Source organism: Castor canadensis, chromosome 8 (genome assembly GCF_047511655.1).
Source record: "Castor canadensis chromosome 8, mCasCan1.hap1v2, whole genome shotgun sequence".
NCBI lineage: Eukaryota > Metazoa > Chordata > Mammalia > Rodentia > Castoridae > Castor > Castor canadensis.
Window position 1 is genome coordinate 18,694,380 of NC_133393.1, and position 15,284 is coordinate 18,709,663.

At 45.0% G+C, this 15,284-nt stretch overlaps 1 protein-coding gene across 3 annotated transcripts in view; it reads right to left on the bottom strand.

Moving 5' to 3' along the window:
* The window catches only part of Cmtr1 (cap methyltransferase 1), a 39,795-nt gene that overhangs the window by 8,921 nt on the left and 15,590 nt on the right, over positions 1-15,284 (bottom strand). For all 3 annotated transcript variants that reach the window (XM_074082287.1, XM_074082289.1, XM_074082290.1), the window contains 10 exons: positions 13,827-13,898; positions 12,359-12,453; positions 12,178-12,250; positions 7,997-8,195; positions 6,966-7,084; positions 4,994-5,090; positions 4,538-4,670; positions 3,704-3,883; positions 1,175-1,231; positions 402-459 (listed from right to left, as the gene is read on the bottom strand). In XM_074082287.1, the coding sequence (XP_073938388.1) occupies positions 402-459; positions 1,175-1,231; positions 3,704-3,883; positions 4,538-4,670; positions 4,994-5,090; positions 6,966-7,084; positions 7,997-8,195; positions 12,178-12,250; positions 12,359-12,453; positions 13,827-13,898 (1,083 nt within the window). The remainder of the gene's footprint in view (positions 1-401; positions 460-1,174; positions 1,232-3,703; positions 3,884-4,537; positions 4,671-4,993; positions 5,091-6,965; positions 7,085-7,996; positions 8,196-12,177; positions 12,251-12,358; positions 12,454-13,826; positions 13,899-15,284) is intronic.

Below are 15,284 nucleotides of genomic sequence, written 5' to 3' on the forward strand. Positions count from 1 at the left end.
TGTGTACGTAAGAAGATAGGTTCAGACTGCGGAAGAGGACATGGCATCCAAGAAAGAAGGCTGGAGAGGGAGGTGGAGCACATTAACTTTCTGCTCGCCCTCACACCCTGTGGTAGAATGCCCCCCAAACCACATTCTTTGCTCTGGGGCTCTCTGGGTAAGTGTTGCTACACAGGTGAAAGCCAGCCCACCAACCTTGTCCTTCCTGACCCAGCTGGAGGTCAAACTAGCAGTGAGGGCTAAAGAGGTAACTCCCAACAGTGCCAAGGCGACCTGCTCTAGGGCACAACGAAAGTTAGCAGATACTTTCAGGTGGAGCAGGGAGCTGGAGGGGGAGGTGACAATCCCATTCTTAGCTACAGTTTCCCTGCCTACAGCAACACTCGGCTGGGGAGACTTACATCCCAGAGTCGGAGGCACTCTTTCCGGATCTCTGCCTGCCGAGGTTCACTCAGGGTCCTGGAGAAACAAAACCAGTAAGTGATTAAGATCTCTAAGTGCCGCCCTGTGTACCCTTTTGGCTACTTACAGAGGAACTGAGCACAAATGAGTGAGTATATGTACTGGGGCCAGGATGCCACTGGTCCAGAGTGCTGACAGCATACATGGCTATCTTCTGAAGACACTCAGAAGTTCATGAAATGGGACCACCTCCCCTTCCCACTACAAAGGAAGGGAGGTAACTACCCCTGACACACACCTGGAGGTTCCTTATGTAACTCTCTTCCAACATCCATCAGCACATTCTGGTCTCTTTCTGACACAAGCCACATTAACCCCATCCTGGTAGATATCACTATACTGACACCTCACAAAGCTGGGTTAACCCAGGTTCACCCCCAACCAGAGGAAACCTGACCAGTCTCCTCTCTGGACTACTCTTTGCTCTGCATCCCCAAACATGTTTTCTACCTGTGTTTTGTCACTTTATAACCTCTAAGGCACTGTTACTAACTTTCCTGCATCCTCTTCCTGGGTTACTCTTACCTGCCCCAAGACAACATCAAGTTTTAAGAGGACAAGGTTCACACTGTATATTTCTCTAGCATCCTTCAGAGACCACAGCACAGCATGAGATACAAGAGTGCTTTTAAATGACTGTTGAAATGAAATAAACAAAGGACTGGGGTTCTCGCGTGAAATAGTTGAATTCTGGAAAATGGGCAACACTCACGTGTCTTGAACAAAGGCCTTGATTTTGGCCAGCGCTTTGATCTGCAGACTACAGTGGCTAGAAGAAAAATAGTATTTGATCTTAGAAGGATTACTGAAAAAGATAACCAAGTGACATCAGCACAGAGAAATTTACCTACAGCAGTGGTCATCTATATTTGGGGAAGGAGCCTCAGAGTTGAGAAAGATCAATGCCCTGCCCTGAGGAGCAGTTAGAAGGGGCCCACAGAAGGCTGAGAACAGAGCAGAGCTGAATCAAACCCTCCAGACACTCAAATCTGAAGCCCTGTTAAAGGCAAGGTTCTCACCCACCATAAAAGAATTTGACAGCAACAGTGAAGAAATCCTAAGTAGAGCAACAACAAAGGCCAAACTCAATTCAATTGCAGAGCAGTTGGCAACCCATCTGCACCAACAGCTACCCTTTCTTCTTTAATCACCACAGTTCTTTTATACACGCCTGGCATTTAATGAAAATAATCAAATGATAAAGTAAGAAAACTTGACCCATTGACAAGTGGGAAAAACCATCCAATAGAACAAGACCCAGAGATGGCCCAAATGTTAGACTTCTCGATAGGACTTTAAAATAACTGTGACGTACATGTTAAGAGACCTAATGGAGAGGCAGACAGCATGCACAGAGGTGACGGGGATGTTAGCAAAGACACAGACACTAGATTTTTGAAAGGCAAATAAAAATTCTAGAAAATGGAAAGTATATGGGCTCATCAACAGTCTGAAAGAAAAGGAAAGAAAGATTCAGTGAATTTGAGGACAGAAGTCAACAGAGACCCAAACTAAGACATAAAGAGGACCACCTGAGGTTTGTGGGACAGTAAATGTAACATGAAAGTATCTGGAGTCCTAGAAGCAGAGGACAAATTAGGACAAAAAAATACTGACAAGATAGTGGTCAAGAAATTTCTCAAAAAGTGATGAATGAAATCAATTCACAGATCCAAGGTCAGTGAACCCCAAGCAAAACAGGTACCAAGAAAACCACATAAAAATATATCAAGATAAATTTGCTGAAAAGATAAAGGAAAATCGTAAAGCAGTCAAAGAAAAAGACACATGACATATATACAGGGAAATAATAAGAATAATGATGGACAAAACAGAAGACAAGCTGGACATGATCATACACATCTGTAATCCTAACTTCTTGGGAGGCAGAAATAGGAGAATTGTGGTCCGAGGCTAGCCTGGGCAAAAGCACAAGACCCTAACTGATAAAATAACTAAAGCAAAAAGGGGCTAGAAGTGTGGTTCAAGGGGTGGAGTACATACCTACCAAGTGCAAGGCTCTGAGTGAGTTCAAACCCCAGCACTACCACCACAAAAAAAAAAAGAAAAAAAAACCTACATTTCACTAAAAAAGTGTATCTTAATTTTTTTTAAAGAAAGAAAGGAAAGCAGTTGGTTATAGACTGTTTAGACACTCTGTTGCTGGAAGCAGTGAAAGAAGTTCCATCTGTCCTGCCCTGGTCCACACTCACTGCAGCAGCCAACAGCACAACTCAGCAAAAAGAAGAGCGACATATTCCCCAGCACGGAACAAAGTCCAAATTTTGCTGATTCCCTGGGGCCTGTTTTCTCAGTATAGCATGCGGAAGTGCAATGCCTGCTCTGCCTTACAGCCTTGCTATGGAGACGAGAGGGCTTATGTGGCAGTACCATGTAATGGTACAGAAGCATCAGAGCAGAGTGAAGACATCTTTCCTCCTATGACTCCAAGGCCACGCACACCGTGTACTTCAGACTTCTCTGGGAGACTTGGATAAGGCCTCAACAACACCTGCGTGGCCCCTAGGAGAATACTTTCAACCAGATCACCATGACTGTTCAACCCTCAAACCTACCCCAAAAAACATTTTTCTAAAGCCTATCCAGAAAAGAACTAAGCCAACTGTTACAACTTTGAGGTATTATCACTAGCAGGAGCTCAGGGGACACTTAAAGAAGGTAAAAGGGGCTGAAGGTGTGGCTCTATCAGTTGAGCAACTGCTTTGCAAGTGCAAAGCCCTGAGTTCAAATTTCAGTCCCACCAAAGAAAAAAAAAAAAGGAAGGTACAAAACCTGCATCCAGATCACCTATCTAGGGACTCATGGACTTGCCAAAGTTTGAGACTTCCAAAGCATGCTGTGCACTTGCTTTCCATCCATCTCCTGCCTCCAAGCAGGGCATTTTACATGGCAACAACCATGATAGTCTTCTGCACAGAGCAGCAATGAAAGGGGAATTACTCCCACATCCAGAGACACAGGCCTCTCTCTTTCCACAATCAGATTCAGGCTCCTGTGGGTAGGCCTCTATCAGCCAGGCACCCACCTGCTACCTTTGGGACACAACATAAGAACAGAAGAATAGGACAAGTGTCCCCAAAGTAGCCAAAGTTCTAGAGTGCCCTGGAACCAGCAGAGCAAATCCAGGTGACAGTGATACCAACAGCCAGTCATTCAATCCTTCATTCCCTGGATTCCTTAATATCCCAATGGTGACAGCAGAAAACACCAGTTGACTTACCTCTCATTAGACCGAATCATGTAGTCAGTAAATTCATGGTCTCCCTTGATCACCATCAAGGGGACCACAAGGTTGACATCAGAATCAGTGTTCCGAAGCTGATTGAGTTTAATATTCACCGAGAAGAGGTATTCCCGCACATCATCTGTCCCCACCTTCAGGCTTTTGCACACCACATATCTGGCAGGAGACACCCTGTCACTCCATGGAGCAAGGGTTTTTCCCCATACATTGCTTCCTCCAACCCCTCTTAAGTCTATGCTCAAAGGGTAGACAGCACAGGTTCTGCTGAAAATGTTCCCCTCAAATCCCTCCCTTTCATGTGAGGCAGTGAGAGTGGTTTCCAACTGCCTTGTGCTAGACAGGCAGCATCACCATCAGCCAGGAAGTCTGTTAAATTACAGACCTAATAAATCAGACTCTCTAAGAACAGGTGCAGAAATCTATGTTTTTAACAAGCCGCCTGACAATTTTGATTGGTTGTGTTTTCTCTCACCTAATGTGTGGGCACTATGTCTATCCCACCTGCCAGCTATATCTCCGGATGGCAGCCCCTTCCCTGTTCCTCACCCATGTTCCTCAAGTGTCCCTATTATTGGTCACCCTCTCCTGGACCAAGCATGGAGAATAAGGCCTGTAGGGAAGGCAGCAAAGGCTCAACTAGCCCAGCTCAGGACCAGTCAGTCAAGAATCCTGGCTCCTAGGGACTCTAATTACAACTCTAAAGTCAAGGTTTTTAAAGCAGTTTGAGAGGTCATGCCAGAGAAACCCACCAGAATATGTGGCTTCGAATGTGAGCCAACAAACCTGGCTAAAAGAAAGAGGAAAGCTCACCGTTCTGAGTTGGCAGGACGGCTTGTAATGGGCTTGAAGAGACACACTCGCTCAAAGCAGCAATAGAGCAGGTAGATGAGCCCCACGCTGAATGGTGTGAAGAGGTCAAACGTTTTACAGATGAAGTGGCCTCCTGGATTAGGAAGAAAATAGCCCTGGCAGTCAGTGAGTCTATTCCAGGGAGTGGGTGAGGTAGCTTTGGGCAGTAAAAATTACTAAAACAAGGAGCCACACCTGGGTCCATTAAAAGTCAGAGACGACTGATAGGAAGAATCAGCTTTAGAGGGAACTTTGGGGATCCTACTGCCTTTTCTTCCCTAAATTCCTCATTTATCCACCTGTCACCTGATAGCAGGTTTGGTTTTGTTTAAACTTCCCAGCCAACCCCTACACATGCTCTTATCCAGCAGGGACTCTAGCAGATCTGGAGTGAGGAGACAGCTGAGGAAGTGTCACCTGTCCGGACCACGGACAACGCCATGAGGAACTGACACAACAGCAACTGCTTGCTGAGGATCTCCTGCAGGTTCTCCTGCCCCTCCACAGAGAAACCCTGAAATAAGAGCACAAGGACCAGGGTGAGAGAAATGAGGAGGACTGAGAATAGCATCATGAAATTCATCAAAAGTTCATCAAGTATTTCCCCTGATCACCACTACCTGACTGATGAGTCACAGATCAGAATTTACATTCTTCTGGCAAGGTCATGTGGCTGGTTACAGAGGGAGTAAGGACTGGGGTCCAGGCCTAACTACTGAGCCACTGCTGCTTTCCTGACCTAGAGGTCAGGACCAGGTCTGGTTTTCCAACAAATCTTAAACTCACATGGACATCCAAGAAACAGTAAGGCAGAACAGAGGCAGCCATGAAATAGGAAACAGCACAGCCCAGTGAGTCCTTACAAGGCCAGGTAGAAAGTGTCCAGAGAGTACTCTCCTTGAGCTCACTAAGCCACTGCACTAACCACTGAACAGGCCCTAGTCTGGTAAAAGGAGAAAAGTTAGCACAACTGTGATAGTCAGAGTAATCTCTTTGTTGACCCAGGTTTTACTTACAATACCCTCTTACCCTGTTCTAAGGCCACAGAGCCTTTTCCCTCCAACTGGCAGACTCACTGGCCAGGGTATCTCCTCAAAGAACGTTTGCTACTATTCCTAGAGCATCTCCCTCCTTGTGGACTCAAGCATATGAAGTACAGACGAGAGCCAAGCTCGCACAGAAAAAAAGGAGGCCAGGCAATTGGGAAGGAAGGAAAAGAACAGTTGTTTAATGGTACACTTTCAGTTTTGCAAAATGAAAAGTTCTGAAAATTTGCTGTACAACAGTTTAAGAATACTTAACACTACAGAACTCTGCACTTAAAAATAGTTAGGATGATAAATTTTATATTATGTGTCTCTTACAATAAAAAAAGAAAAGAAAAAAGGTTGGTCTGTTAAGCTGACCCCAGCCAGGCCAGGTGTTCCTGACTCAGTCCTACAAAAACAGTAACTAAACAACTCAGAATCAAAAATGTTTACCTATGTCTCCTAGACTTATAGATGCTTCTCAAAATCCATGTTTGTTTATAAAGTCAATAAAAATAAAAACAAATAAAAAGTTCACATCAGCGCTCCCACTGCCAAAGTCCGTGGCCAGTTCATGAACACTAGCAGACCCTACATCTGTTCAACAGGTGCAGCCCCTCTTCCAGACAGCCCACCCTGTCCACCTGCTCTGTACCACACACTGGGGCGCCAGGGCATCTCCAGATCCCTCTGACACCCTACTGCCTGCCTTCACCCTCCTCACAGCTGCTGCTTGAGAGGCCACCCACAAAGCTTCCAAAGTCTCCTCAATCTTAGCCATTTATGACCCAGAGGCACTGCCACACTGCCTGTACTTCCTCCAGAGTAAGTGGTGGCTCACTCCAGAAAGGATCACTGCAGGGTGGGATTGCACCTCAAGCAGCTGCCCAAAGACAAGGCCCCTTGAACATACCACTTTGGCCCAGCCACTGGAAGAGCCTCCATGGATTCTCCTGAGCTGCTGCCTTCGCTTATGTGGCCTTCTGTCAGCATCTGATAAGCTCAGGAGAGACCACACAGAGATAACCTCCACCAGGAGCAACACCCTAATGACACAGGATGGCAATGTGCTTCCCACTCAGTTTGCCTAGTTGATTTTAGTCACAGTCGGTTGCTCAACAGGTCTCACAGCCAAGCAAGACCCTTTAAGAAAATGAGCTAAGTTCCACCTTGCTTCAAGCTAAGTGTCCACAACATTGCAGTCTTTGCAAAATTACAGAAAATATATACACACAATAGATTAAAAAATGAACATCTCTACTATCTGAACTGTGAGCTACCATTTTGGGGGGCAGCTGAAGAACCAAACCAAACAAATTAACAAATCCCTAAAGTATCACTATGGAGAGAAGGTCACCTACCCCATCAGCCATCAGAAAGTGGACACCCTTGCGATCTGTGTTATCCAGGACGAAATTCCGAAAAGCAGAGATATTCTCCGGGCGGGTAATATCTCCATCTCCATTGATTCCACCCTCACCTGGTAGCACACAAGATTCCCCATGAGTTCATCCACCCTGAACATCCTAGGAACTGGGACATGAGCAGTCTGGGACAGTGAATATAGGTACAAAATGAGTCTTGAAACCTGTGACCGGTCCTGCAAGGCTCCCTTATAGTAATGAACCAAAAGGAAGAACCTACTCTAATAAACCAGCCAAGTTGTTTCATTAACTGAAACTGAGGACCTTCCTCTTCAAGGCCCATGTAGTGTTTAAGGCACCTATATGTAAAACCCAGTATCACCCTTATACTAAAGATTGTTAAGAAAGGATTTATGCTAGGGGTGGTAATGCATGCCTGTAATCTCAACCCTTGAGAGGCTGAGGTAAGAGAATCTTCAGTTCAAGGCCAGCCTGGCCTACACTGTGAGCTCAAGGCCAGCCTGGGCTGTACAGTGAGACCCTGTCTTTAAAAAAAAAAAAAAAAGACAAAAATAACAGCTTCGAATTTGCGCAATAATCAAGCCAGAGCGCAGAGACTGCTGTGGGCTGCTGAGTTGTCTTCTACCCAGTGCATTCCACACCCAGCACACAGGGCTGGAGATGGGAGGGCGGTTTATGTTTGTTAATAACCCTGCCAGTTCTCAGCCAGAGATCAGGCGGTTTCATTATCTCCGTCACCACAAGAGAAAAGTGCTTCTGCAAGGCAGAATTAATATGGCTTTGATGAGAGTTTTTCTAGTGGAGTGTTTAATGTATTCTGCAGGCGTGGGGTAAAAAGGGACAGTCCAGAGGAAACCAAGACCTTCACAACAGGGACCGTGAACCCCAGGCCAAGAGACCTAGGAAAGAACACATGGTATGTGGATGACAACTCCTTTTTCCCTGAAGTCCTCACAAATGGGCTGTCCCTCACACCTCCTCATCCTCTCCCTGCTCAGTGTCCCTACCATAGTAGGGTTCGAAGAGCTCACTGGAGGCCGAGTAGAAATCTTCCAGCTTGAAGTCATGAGGGCCCTTCAGAGTCATCCCAAAGCCCTTTGCATGCCACTTCTTCCTCCACAGCACATACTCTGAGAAGCCACCAGGGCCTGCGCAGACATCAGCAAAGTACAGAAGCTCGGGGCCCCGGTCCTTCACCAGTTGATTCTGTAAAGAGAAATGGAAAAGCAAGACAGGGAAAAAAGATGGCTTTAATGTGACGGTGCTGGTGCCGGTGGCTCACACCTGTAATCCTAGCTACTCAGGAGGCAGAGATCAGGAGGATTGAGGTTCAAATTCAGCCTGGGCAAATAGATCGTGATACCCTATCTCGAAAAACCCATCATGAAAAAGGGACAGTGGAGTGGCTCAAGGTACAGGTACGTGTACACACACACACACACACACACACACACTCTCTCTCTCTCTCTCTCTCTCTCTCTCTCTCTCTGGCTCAATGAGGAACAGGAAGGAAAACACAGGAAGAGTAAATTAAGCCCATCAGCAAGGCTAACCCAGAGCTCCTGCCAGGACCACAACACCCAAGAAATTGTCCTCTGTGACCATCGCTCTCTGGAATCTCCCAGTGCACCCCAAGATACACCCAAAGCCTTTCACACCACTAGGCCTAGCTCAGACTCCTAATAAAAACATCTCTGTGGGTATCTGAAAGGCATTTTTATTTCTCAGGATCTTCTCTTAACCATGTTCTGACTTCCATGAGTCCTACTAAGCAGAATAGATGCTACATGCCCCATGTTACAGATCGGAGAAAAGAGGCACCAACATACAAAGCAACCTGTCCACAGCTAGTCTGCAATACAGCTAAACCAGAATCCAGGTGCCCTGACTATTCCCCTTGTCCCTGGAGCTCTAACATCATCCCTTCCCAGCTACAAGGACCTGCCATTCGCTCCTTCCTCTCTGGCTCTCCCCAACTTTTTGCTTCCGATTAAGTTTTTTATGGCAGTACTAGGGTTTGAACTCGGAGCCTTGCACTTGCTAGGCAGGCACTCTAGCACTTGAGCCACTCCACCTGCCCTCCACTTACTCCACCTGCCCTCCACTTAACTTTTTATTTTAGAATAATTTCTGATCTACACAAAAGTCACCAAGATAGTGCAGAGTTCCTGTACCCTTCACCCAGTTGCCAGTTTTGTTAATACCATTGTTTGGCAAAACTCAGAAACTAGCATTAGTATGTTACTGTTAGAAACAAACTCTAGACTTCATTCTAATTTTATTAGCATCCTTTTTCTGATCTAGGAGCTGATCCAAGACACGCTACCACATCGGGTCTCCCTGTTTGGCTCAGCAATGGTCTATATCTTGTGTTTACACTTCTTTGTAACACAAATGCTCTTACTCATTCCTGAGTCTAGACCTACTGCAACAAAGACAGATCATCTGCATGGGCGATAAGAGAGTGAGCTCTGGAAATGGGTGTCCACAGAGAGGCCTACAATTGCTCTAGAACCATGAAGAACATCCAGGGAAAGAGGCCCAGGAACCCTAGCTTTTCCTCTCTACAAGCTGGGCAAGGCTGAGAGCTTGTCCAGAGTTCTGCAACTGCTAGATAAAGATCAGTAGGCTTAAAGTTATAAGAAAGAGACATACTAATGCTCACAACTCAGTCACTTCTAGGTGACAAGGGTCTTGTCTGAGATGATAGCTATCCAGTTTTATCAAAACAGTCTAAGTCTCTGAAGAAAGTGACATTAGCTAAAAATAAATTTCATCACCCTGTGACAAGCCCACCCTAGGCATGCTGGGACATATCAGTTCTTTCCAGCTTCCTCACTACTTCTCTCCAGCATTCTTTGTTCTTGATCCATTAATTATTCATATTTTCAGATTATATTAATTTGCACACAAAAAAAAGACCTAATGCCATTTATCAAGAACATCACGTAGCATTTTCCAGTCAACACAGTGGTGACGACTCATGGGCCAAAAGTTTAAGCCCTACACCTAATGCAAAGAGGAAAAACAAAGTTCCTGGTGTGGCATTGGCCCCAGACTCCAGCCTAAGAAAACCTGGGGGTAGGAAGGGCAATGACTCAACGAGAGCACCTCACTTCTCGTAAGACAGCTTAAATAAATTTGATCTCATCCCTGATTTCACAAGCCACGGCCAGCAGTGTTCACAGAAAGGACAACTGGGATTCTCAGCTTTGCCACTTACTAGCAGCACAGTCAAGGAGAAGCACAAAATTTAAGTCACTAACTTCAAGCTTCCTAACCTATAAACTGGGACTGACACAGTACTCACTTCTCAAGGCTTTTGTCTTTCTTTTCCTTTTTTTTTGTGGCACTGAGGTTTGAACTCAGAACCTCATGCTTGCTAGGCAGGCACTCTACTGCTTGAGTCACTCCAACAGCCCTATGAAGACTTTTGTAAGATTAAATAAATCATGTTATGGTCAAAGGTCTTCCTAAACTGTAAAATATTCACAAATAAAAATATATTCAACTAGATAACTTCTCTGGAGTGAAAACCTTTGTCTTTCTCTGTATTTGTCTGTGTAGTACTCCACACCCCACAGGTGCTGTAATGCTGCCTAATTTCCTCTAAGACAGGACTGAAACAGCGCATTCAGCTTTTGTCTTATTACACCTCACAATGTTTTCTTATCCCTTCAACATCCCTAGGCACACAAATCCCTCACATACTGTAACAGTTTATACTGTTTCCACACACCCCAAGAATCTAAACTCCTTTCCTTCTCTCGTTTCATTCAATTCTTGCCTCCAATTTCTTTTCCTCCCCGAGTCTTTTCTCCTTCTACCACAGCCTGTAGCACGAGATTAGGACACTTGTTTTAAAATTTCAGACCTTCCCCCACCCACACGCTACTCCAAGCTTCAAGTTCTCTGATTCTTAGTTTATAATTTGCTTGATCACAGAGTCACTAGGACCCTAGCAAGCCTGGGTGGTGCCTGGGCCTCCAGCCACTACCACCTCTGTTGAGGCCTGCTCTGGTGGCCCTGCTCACTTAGAAAAACATACCAAGCCTGCTGAGCTTGGCTGTCACTCTGGTCCTTGGGGGAAAATGGAGAGGAAAATAGAGAAAAAAACACTGGAGGCTTGAGAGAAATCACTTTTTATAGTGGAGTGCAGAAAAACATCTCTGAAAGGGCAATTCTCCACGGCCACTAACAATCAATTCAGGTCAAGAGGCTGCCTGAAATGTTATAAACACGGCTGCCTTTTCCTGTGTAACTGCCATCTCCACCTCCAACCTGAATGGTACAATCCTGGTGCCTACTTCATTTTCATGACAGCCAAAGACAATAACCAGAGACCAGCTGCTGGAGGCGTTTACATTCAAAAGCCCCAAATGATGCTGTGACTTCCCGTCAGCTTAACGGGGCTCCTCTGCCAGGCAGGGGTTTAAAGGAAATCATTGGGAGCTCAGAAAACTAAATCAACATTATATCAACCTAATTTTCTCAAGATGCTAATTCCAAGAGCCCTTTTGTGCTGCCTGCTGGTCCTGGAAAATGGGGAGAGAGCCCTAGGAGAGAAAAATGAGTAAAGGCTGGAGGGCTATGCATGCCAGTTCCGCCAGCATGGAACAAGTAGTTAGGCAGGTGGAGCTGAAACACTGAAGAACTTGGAAATAAGCTTCTTTAGCCAGTGGGTAATTGGGGGTCTAGTAGAATGAGGGTGAGTGAAGCAGAAATGGGACTGGGGGGAGCTGGCTCCTGGCACTGTCATTGTCAAAGAAAACTAACTTTCTAGGACTGGGTAAAAATGCTTTGAAACCCGGAAGAGAATGTTAGAATGAATTTTCCCTTTTCGCTTTCTCTGTCATTATGCAGGGTCGGTGTTCAGAGAAACGAGATGTAGCAGAGTAGAAAATCATTTTGCTCTACCACTTCTTGAGAAGGGCCAAAGCCTCCTAATTATGATCCCACACAAAGCTTGTTCAGAGAGGTGGAAGGAGGAAACGGCCCCTGAAATCGCAGGTCTTAGAGCCTTCTGGCACACTGGGGCACTCCTGGGATCACAAGAGCACTGTAGGACTATGTGGGGAGCTCAGAGCAAAACACATCTCTATTGCATAGCGCAAATAGTCTCACGTTCAACAAATGACAATTTCTGAGCTAATGAAGCTGAAGTCCACTCAGCAACATGAATTCTCACCCCATAGGCATCCCGTGGATTTGTAAACATGCGATCAAACACAAAATCCATGTTAGCCATCTTCATCGCTGCCCTGCAACAAAGCAAGACAAAAAGGTGCATCTCAGTTTCCGGTATGGAAAGCTGAGGTTCACATTAAGGTGGGACGGGGCATGGAGGGAGGGAGGGAAGGTTAACAAACCTGTTAAGGAAGAAGACTCCTCGGATCATCTCGTAGGGATTGGCCCGGGTCCGGGCTCGTCGCATCTCCTCCCCATCCAGGATGTCAAACACACTCTGCCCAAAGAGAATCTCCAGGTTAGCATCATCCCCACCCCAGGACTGGGGTCTTAACTCCAGAACTCCAAGGAGCTGGGCCCCTGCTTTGCCTTAACTCTGAAAGTATTGTTCTGTGACCCTGACAAGCTGCTCGATCACTCTGACCTTCAACTACCTCACCTGGAAAGTGGTAAAACCAAAAGGTAGCAGGTGCCTGGCGTGTGGTAAGCGATGTAAAAAAGTAGCACCCCCTTGCTACACACACAGCCACTTCTTGGCATTGCTAATCCTCACAGCAATCATTACCCCACACCAGCAGCAACTTCCCAGGGGACCCAAGTTGTGACACTTAGGCCCTGTTGACTGGGACTCACTTAAAGAAAACAAATCAAGAGCAGGGTTTGTAATAGCACCTAGTGCGCACATAGTAGATTCCTTCTGCCCTCCAACCTTCACTCTAGGAATAGACATCCTCACTTTAACTGGGATCCCATCACCTTATGGATATTCCCAAACCTTTTCCTTGAAAAAAATAAGCAATATGAGACTGTTGTGAGGTCTGTGTTCTTCTCCAACTCACTTCTTTCTCAGAGTTTCCCTGGCTCATTCTGCCCAAAGCATGTACTTCCTGACCTACAATCAGGTCAAAAAATGTCAAGCGGAGGATGACATGCTGCACAGCCACCATTTCATTTAACTCTCACACCACCCAGAGAGGTATTTTCTCCCAATCTACAGATGAGGAGACTCAGAGACTCTGAAGCAATTGGCTCTAATTCACACAGCAAAACATAGTAGAATTAGGGTTTAGACTCGGGTTTATCTCATGCTAAAGAATGATTCCAGGTTGGGTATCAGTGGCTCACACCTGTAATCTCTAGCTGAGATTGGGAGGCTTGAGGTTCAAGATTGTGGTTTGAGGCCAGCCCATGCAAATAGTTAACAAGATCTCATCTCCAAAATAACCAGAGCAAAATGGACTGGGGATGTGGCTCACGTAACAGAGCTCCTGAATGCCTGTTTTACAAGTGAGAAGGCTTGAGTTCAAACCCCAGTACTGTCAAAAAAAAAAAAAAATTATTCCAAACCTTTGGCTATACCAGTCCTCCTCATGAATTATAATGAACTCACCCAATGAAGTTAAATGAATTCCTTCCTGGCTACCGACCACATGAGCAGCACAATACTAAAACACTACAAGGTCAGATAGTCATGAGGGAAAAAAGACACCTTGGAGAAATGTGTCAAGCTACAGATCTGCTTTCCAGGAAAAATCTTAATAGCCCCCAACACACAAACATACATGGATTCAAAAGAAGAGATGGAAAAGCCCAGCCAGTCACCTCACACAAGGGTTTCATGCCTGGCTCTAGTAACAAGGCCTTCCTTACCTTACATTGCAACACACTATGAAGCAGCTCTTCCCCACAAAACTCTGTTTCATCTTCAATAATCATCTTTCTCTACAGGAGGAAAGAAAATAATAAATAACGTTCAAGTGTGACTGTATATAGGGTAGGGGTGAATGGAGAAATTAGGGTTCTGAGTGAGGAGAGCAAAAAGAGGCTTGAGTCCCTGCCAAGAAAAATCAGTCCCTGAAGGGTGGGAAAGAAACAATCCCAAATCCCTCTAGCCATACTCCAGATGGCTCTGAGAGGAAGCAGGCCCCTGGGAGCTCTGAGTAGAGCACCATATGGATACAAGACTCGTGAATGCTGAGGCTGAGAAAAGGAGATGTGCAAGCTGTCTGCCCCTAAAGCAGGGAGGCAGAAGGATGGGGAGTGCCCCAAATGACAAGCTTGTTCTTTAGCCAGAAAGCCTCTTGTTCTAAGATGAGTACAAATGCTTGATATCAAGCCTGGTAACATTATAGAAAACAAGGGCTCAAAGGGGCCCTTGTCAAGTCCAGCCCTATCTAAGTGTGACTACCTCTAAATTTTGTGATGTTAGGTTTTATACTTTGAAATCATTGACATGGCTTGTGGGGGGGGGGGTGTTCGCTCTGTGGTAGCATTTTTGCCTAGGATATGTGAGGCCTTGAGTTCAATCCCTAGCACTACCAAAAAAAAAAAAAACCACTGAGGACTCCAAAGAGTTTTTGTTTACCTGAGTTAGACAGATAGAAAAGAAATTAAAACTGAGATTTTAGTATTTCTTAATTCAGTTTAAAAAAGTAATGTTTAAAATAAATATTTTTATGAAAAATAGCCTTAATTAAAAAAAAGTTTAGCAAATAGTTCTATTTTCCATTTTTATAAATCTCTTCAATGTCTAGCTTAATAAAAAAGCTAGAGTCTCTTCCCTGCTTTTGCATTTCAATTCCATGTTTTAGCACATGTCATAGCCTCTGGAAAACTCTACTGGACATTTATGGAATAATGAGAGTGAAAATGGCATCAACATCATTTTGAAGATAGTTTTGACCCCATGGACCCCCCCTGAAAGGGTCCTGTAGATCCCCAGAGGCCCCTACACTTTGAGAAATGCCCTCCAAACCACACTGATTTGATAGCCATCTACTTTATTCTTATGATTTTCAGGAAGGAGATTAAACAAATTCCCTCTGTAACAATTTCCTCATTTCTTTCTGAGGACAGAACAGTCTCTTTTCATCTACCTGGAATAGTACCCAGCAGTGACAAAAACATATACAAATACATAATAAGCTACTCCAAAAAGCATTCACAGGGAAGAAAGAGAGGTTATAGCTTTTGTCTGCCTTGCAAATTAAATAACTAGAAAAAAAAAACCTGTAAGCTACCTCTCCCAGTGGCGTATCTATAAAGCCTTTAACATGTCCTTTGACACAGCTTTATTTCTACCAAAATGGTCAGTTTCACATTTTTTTG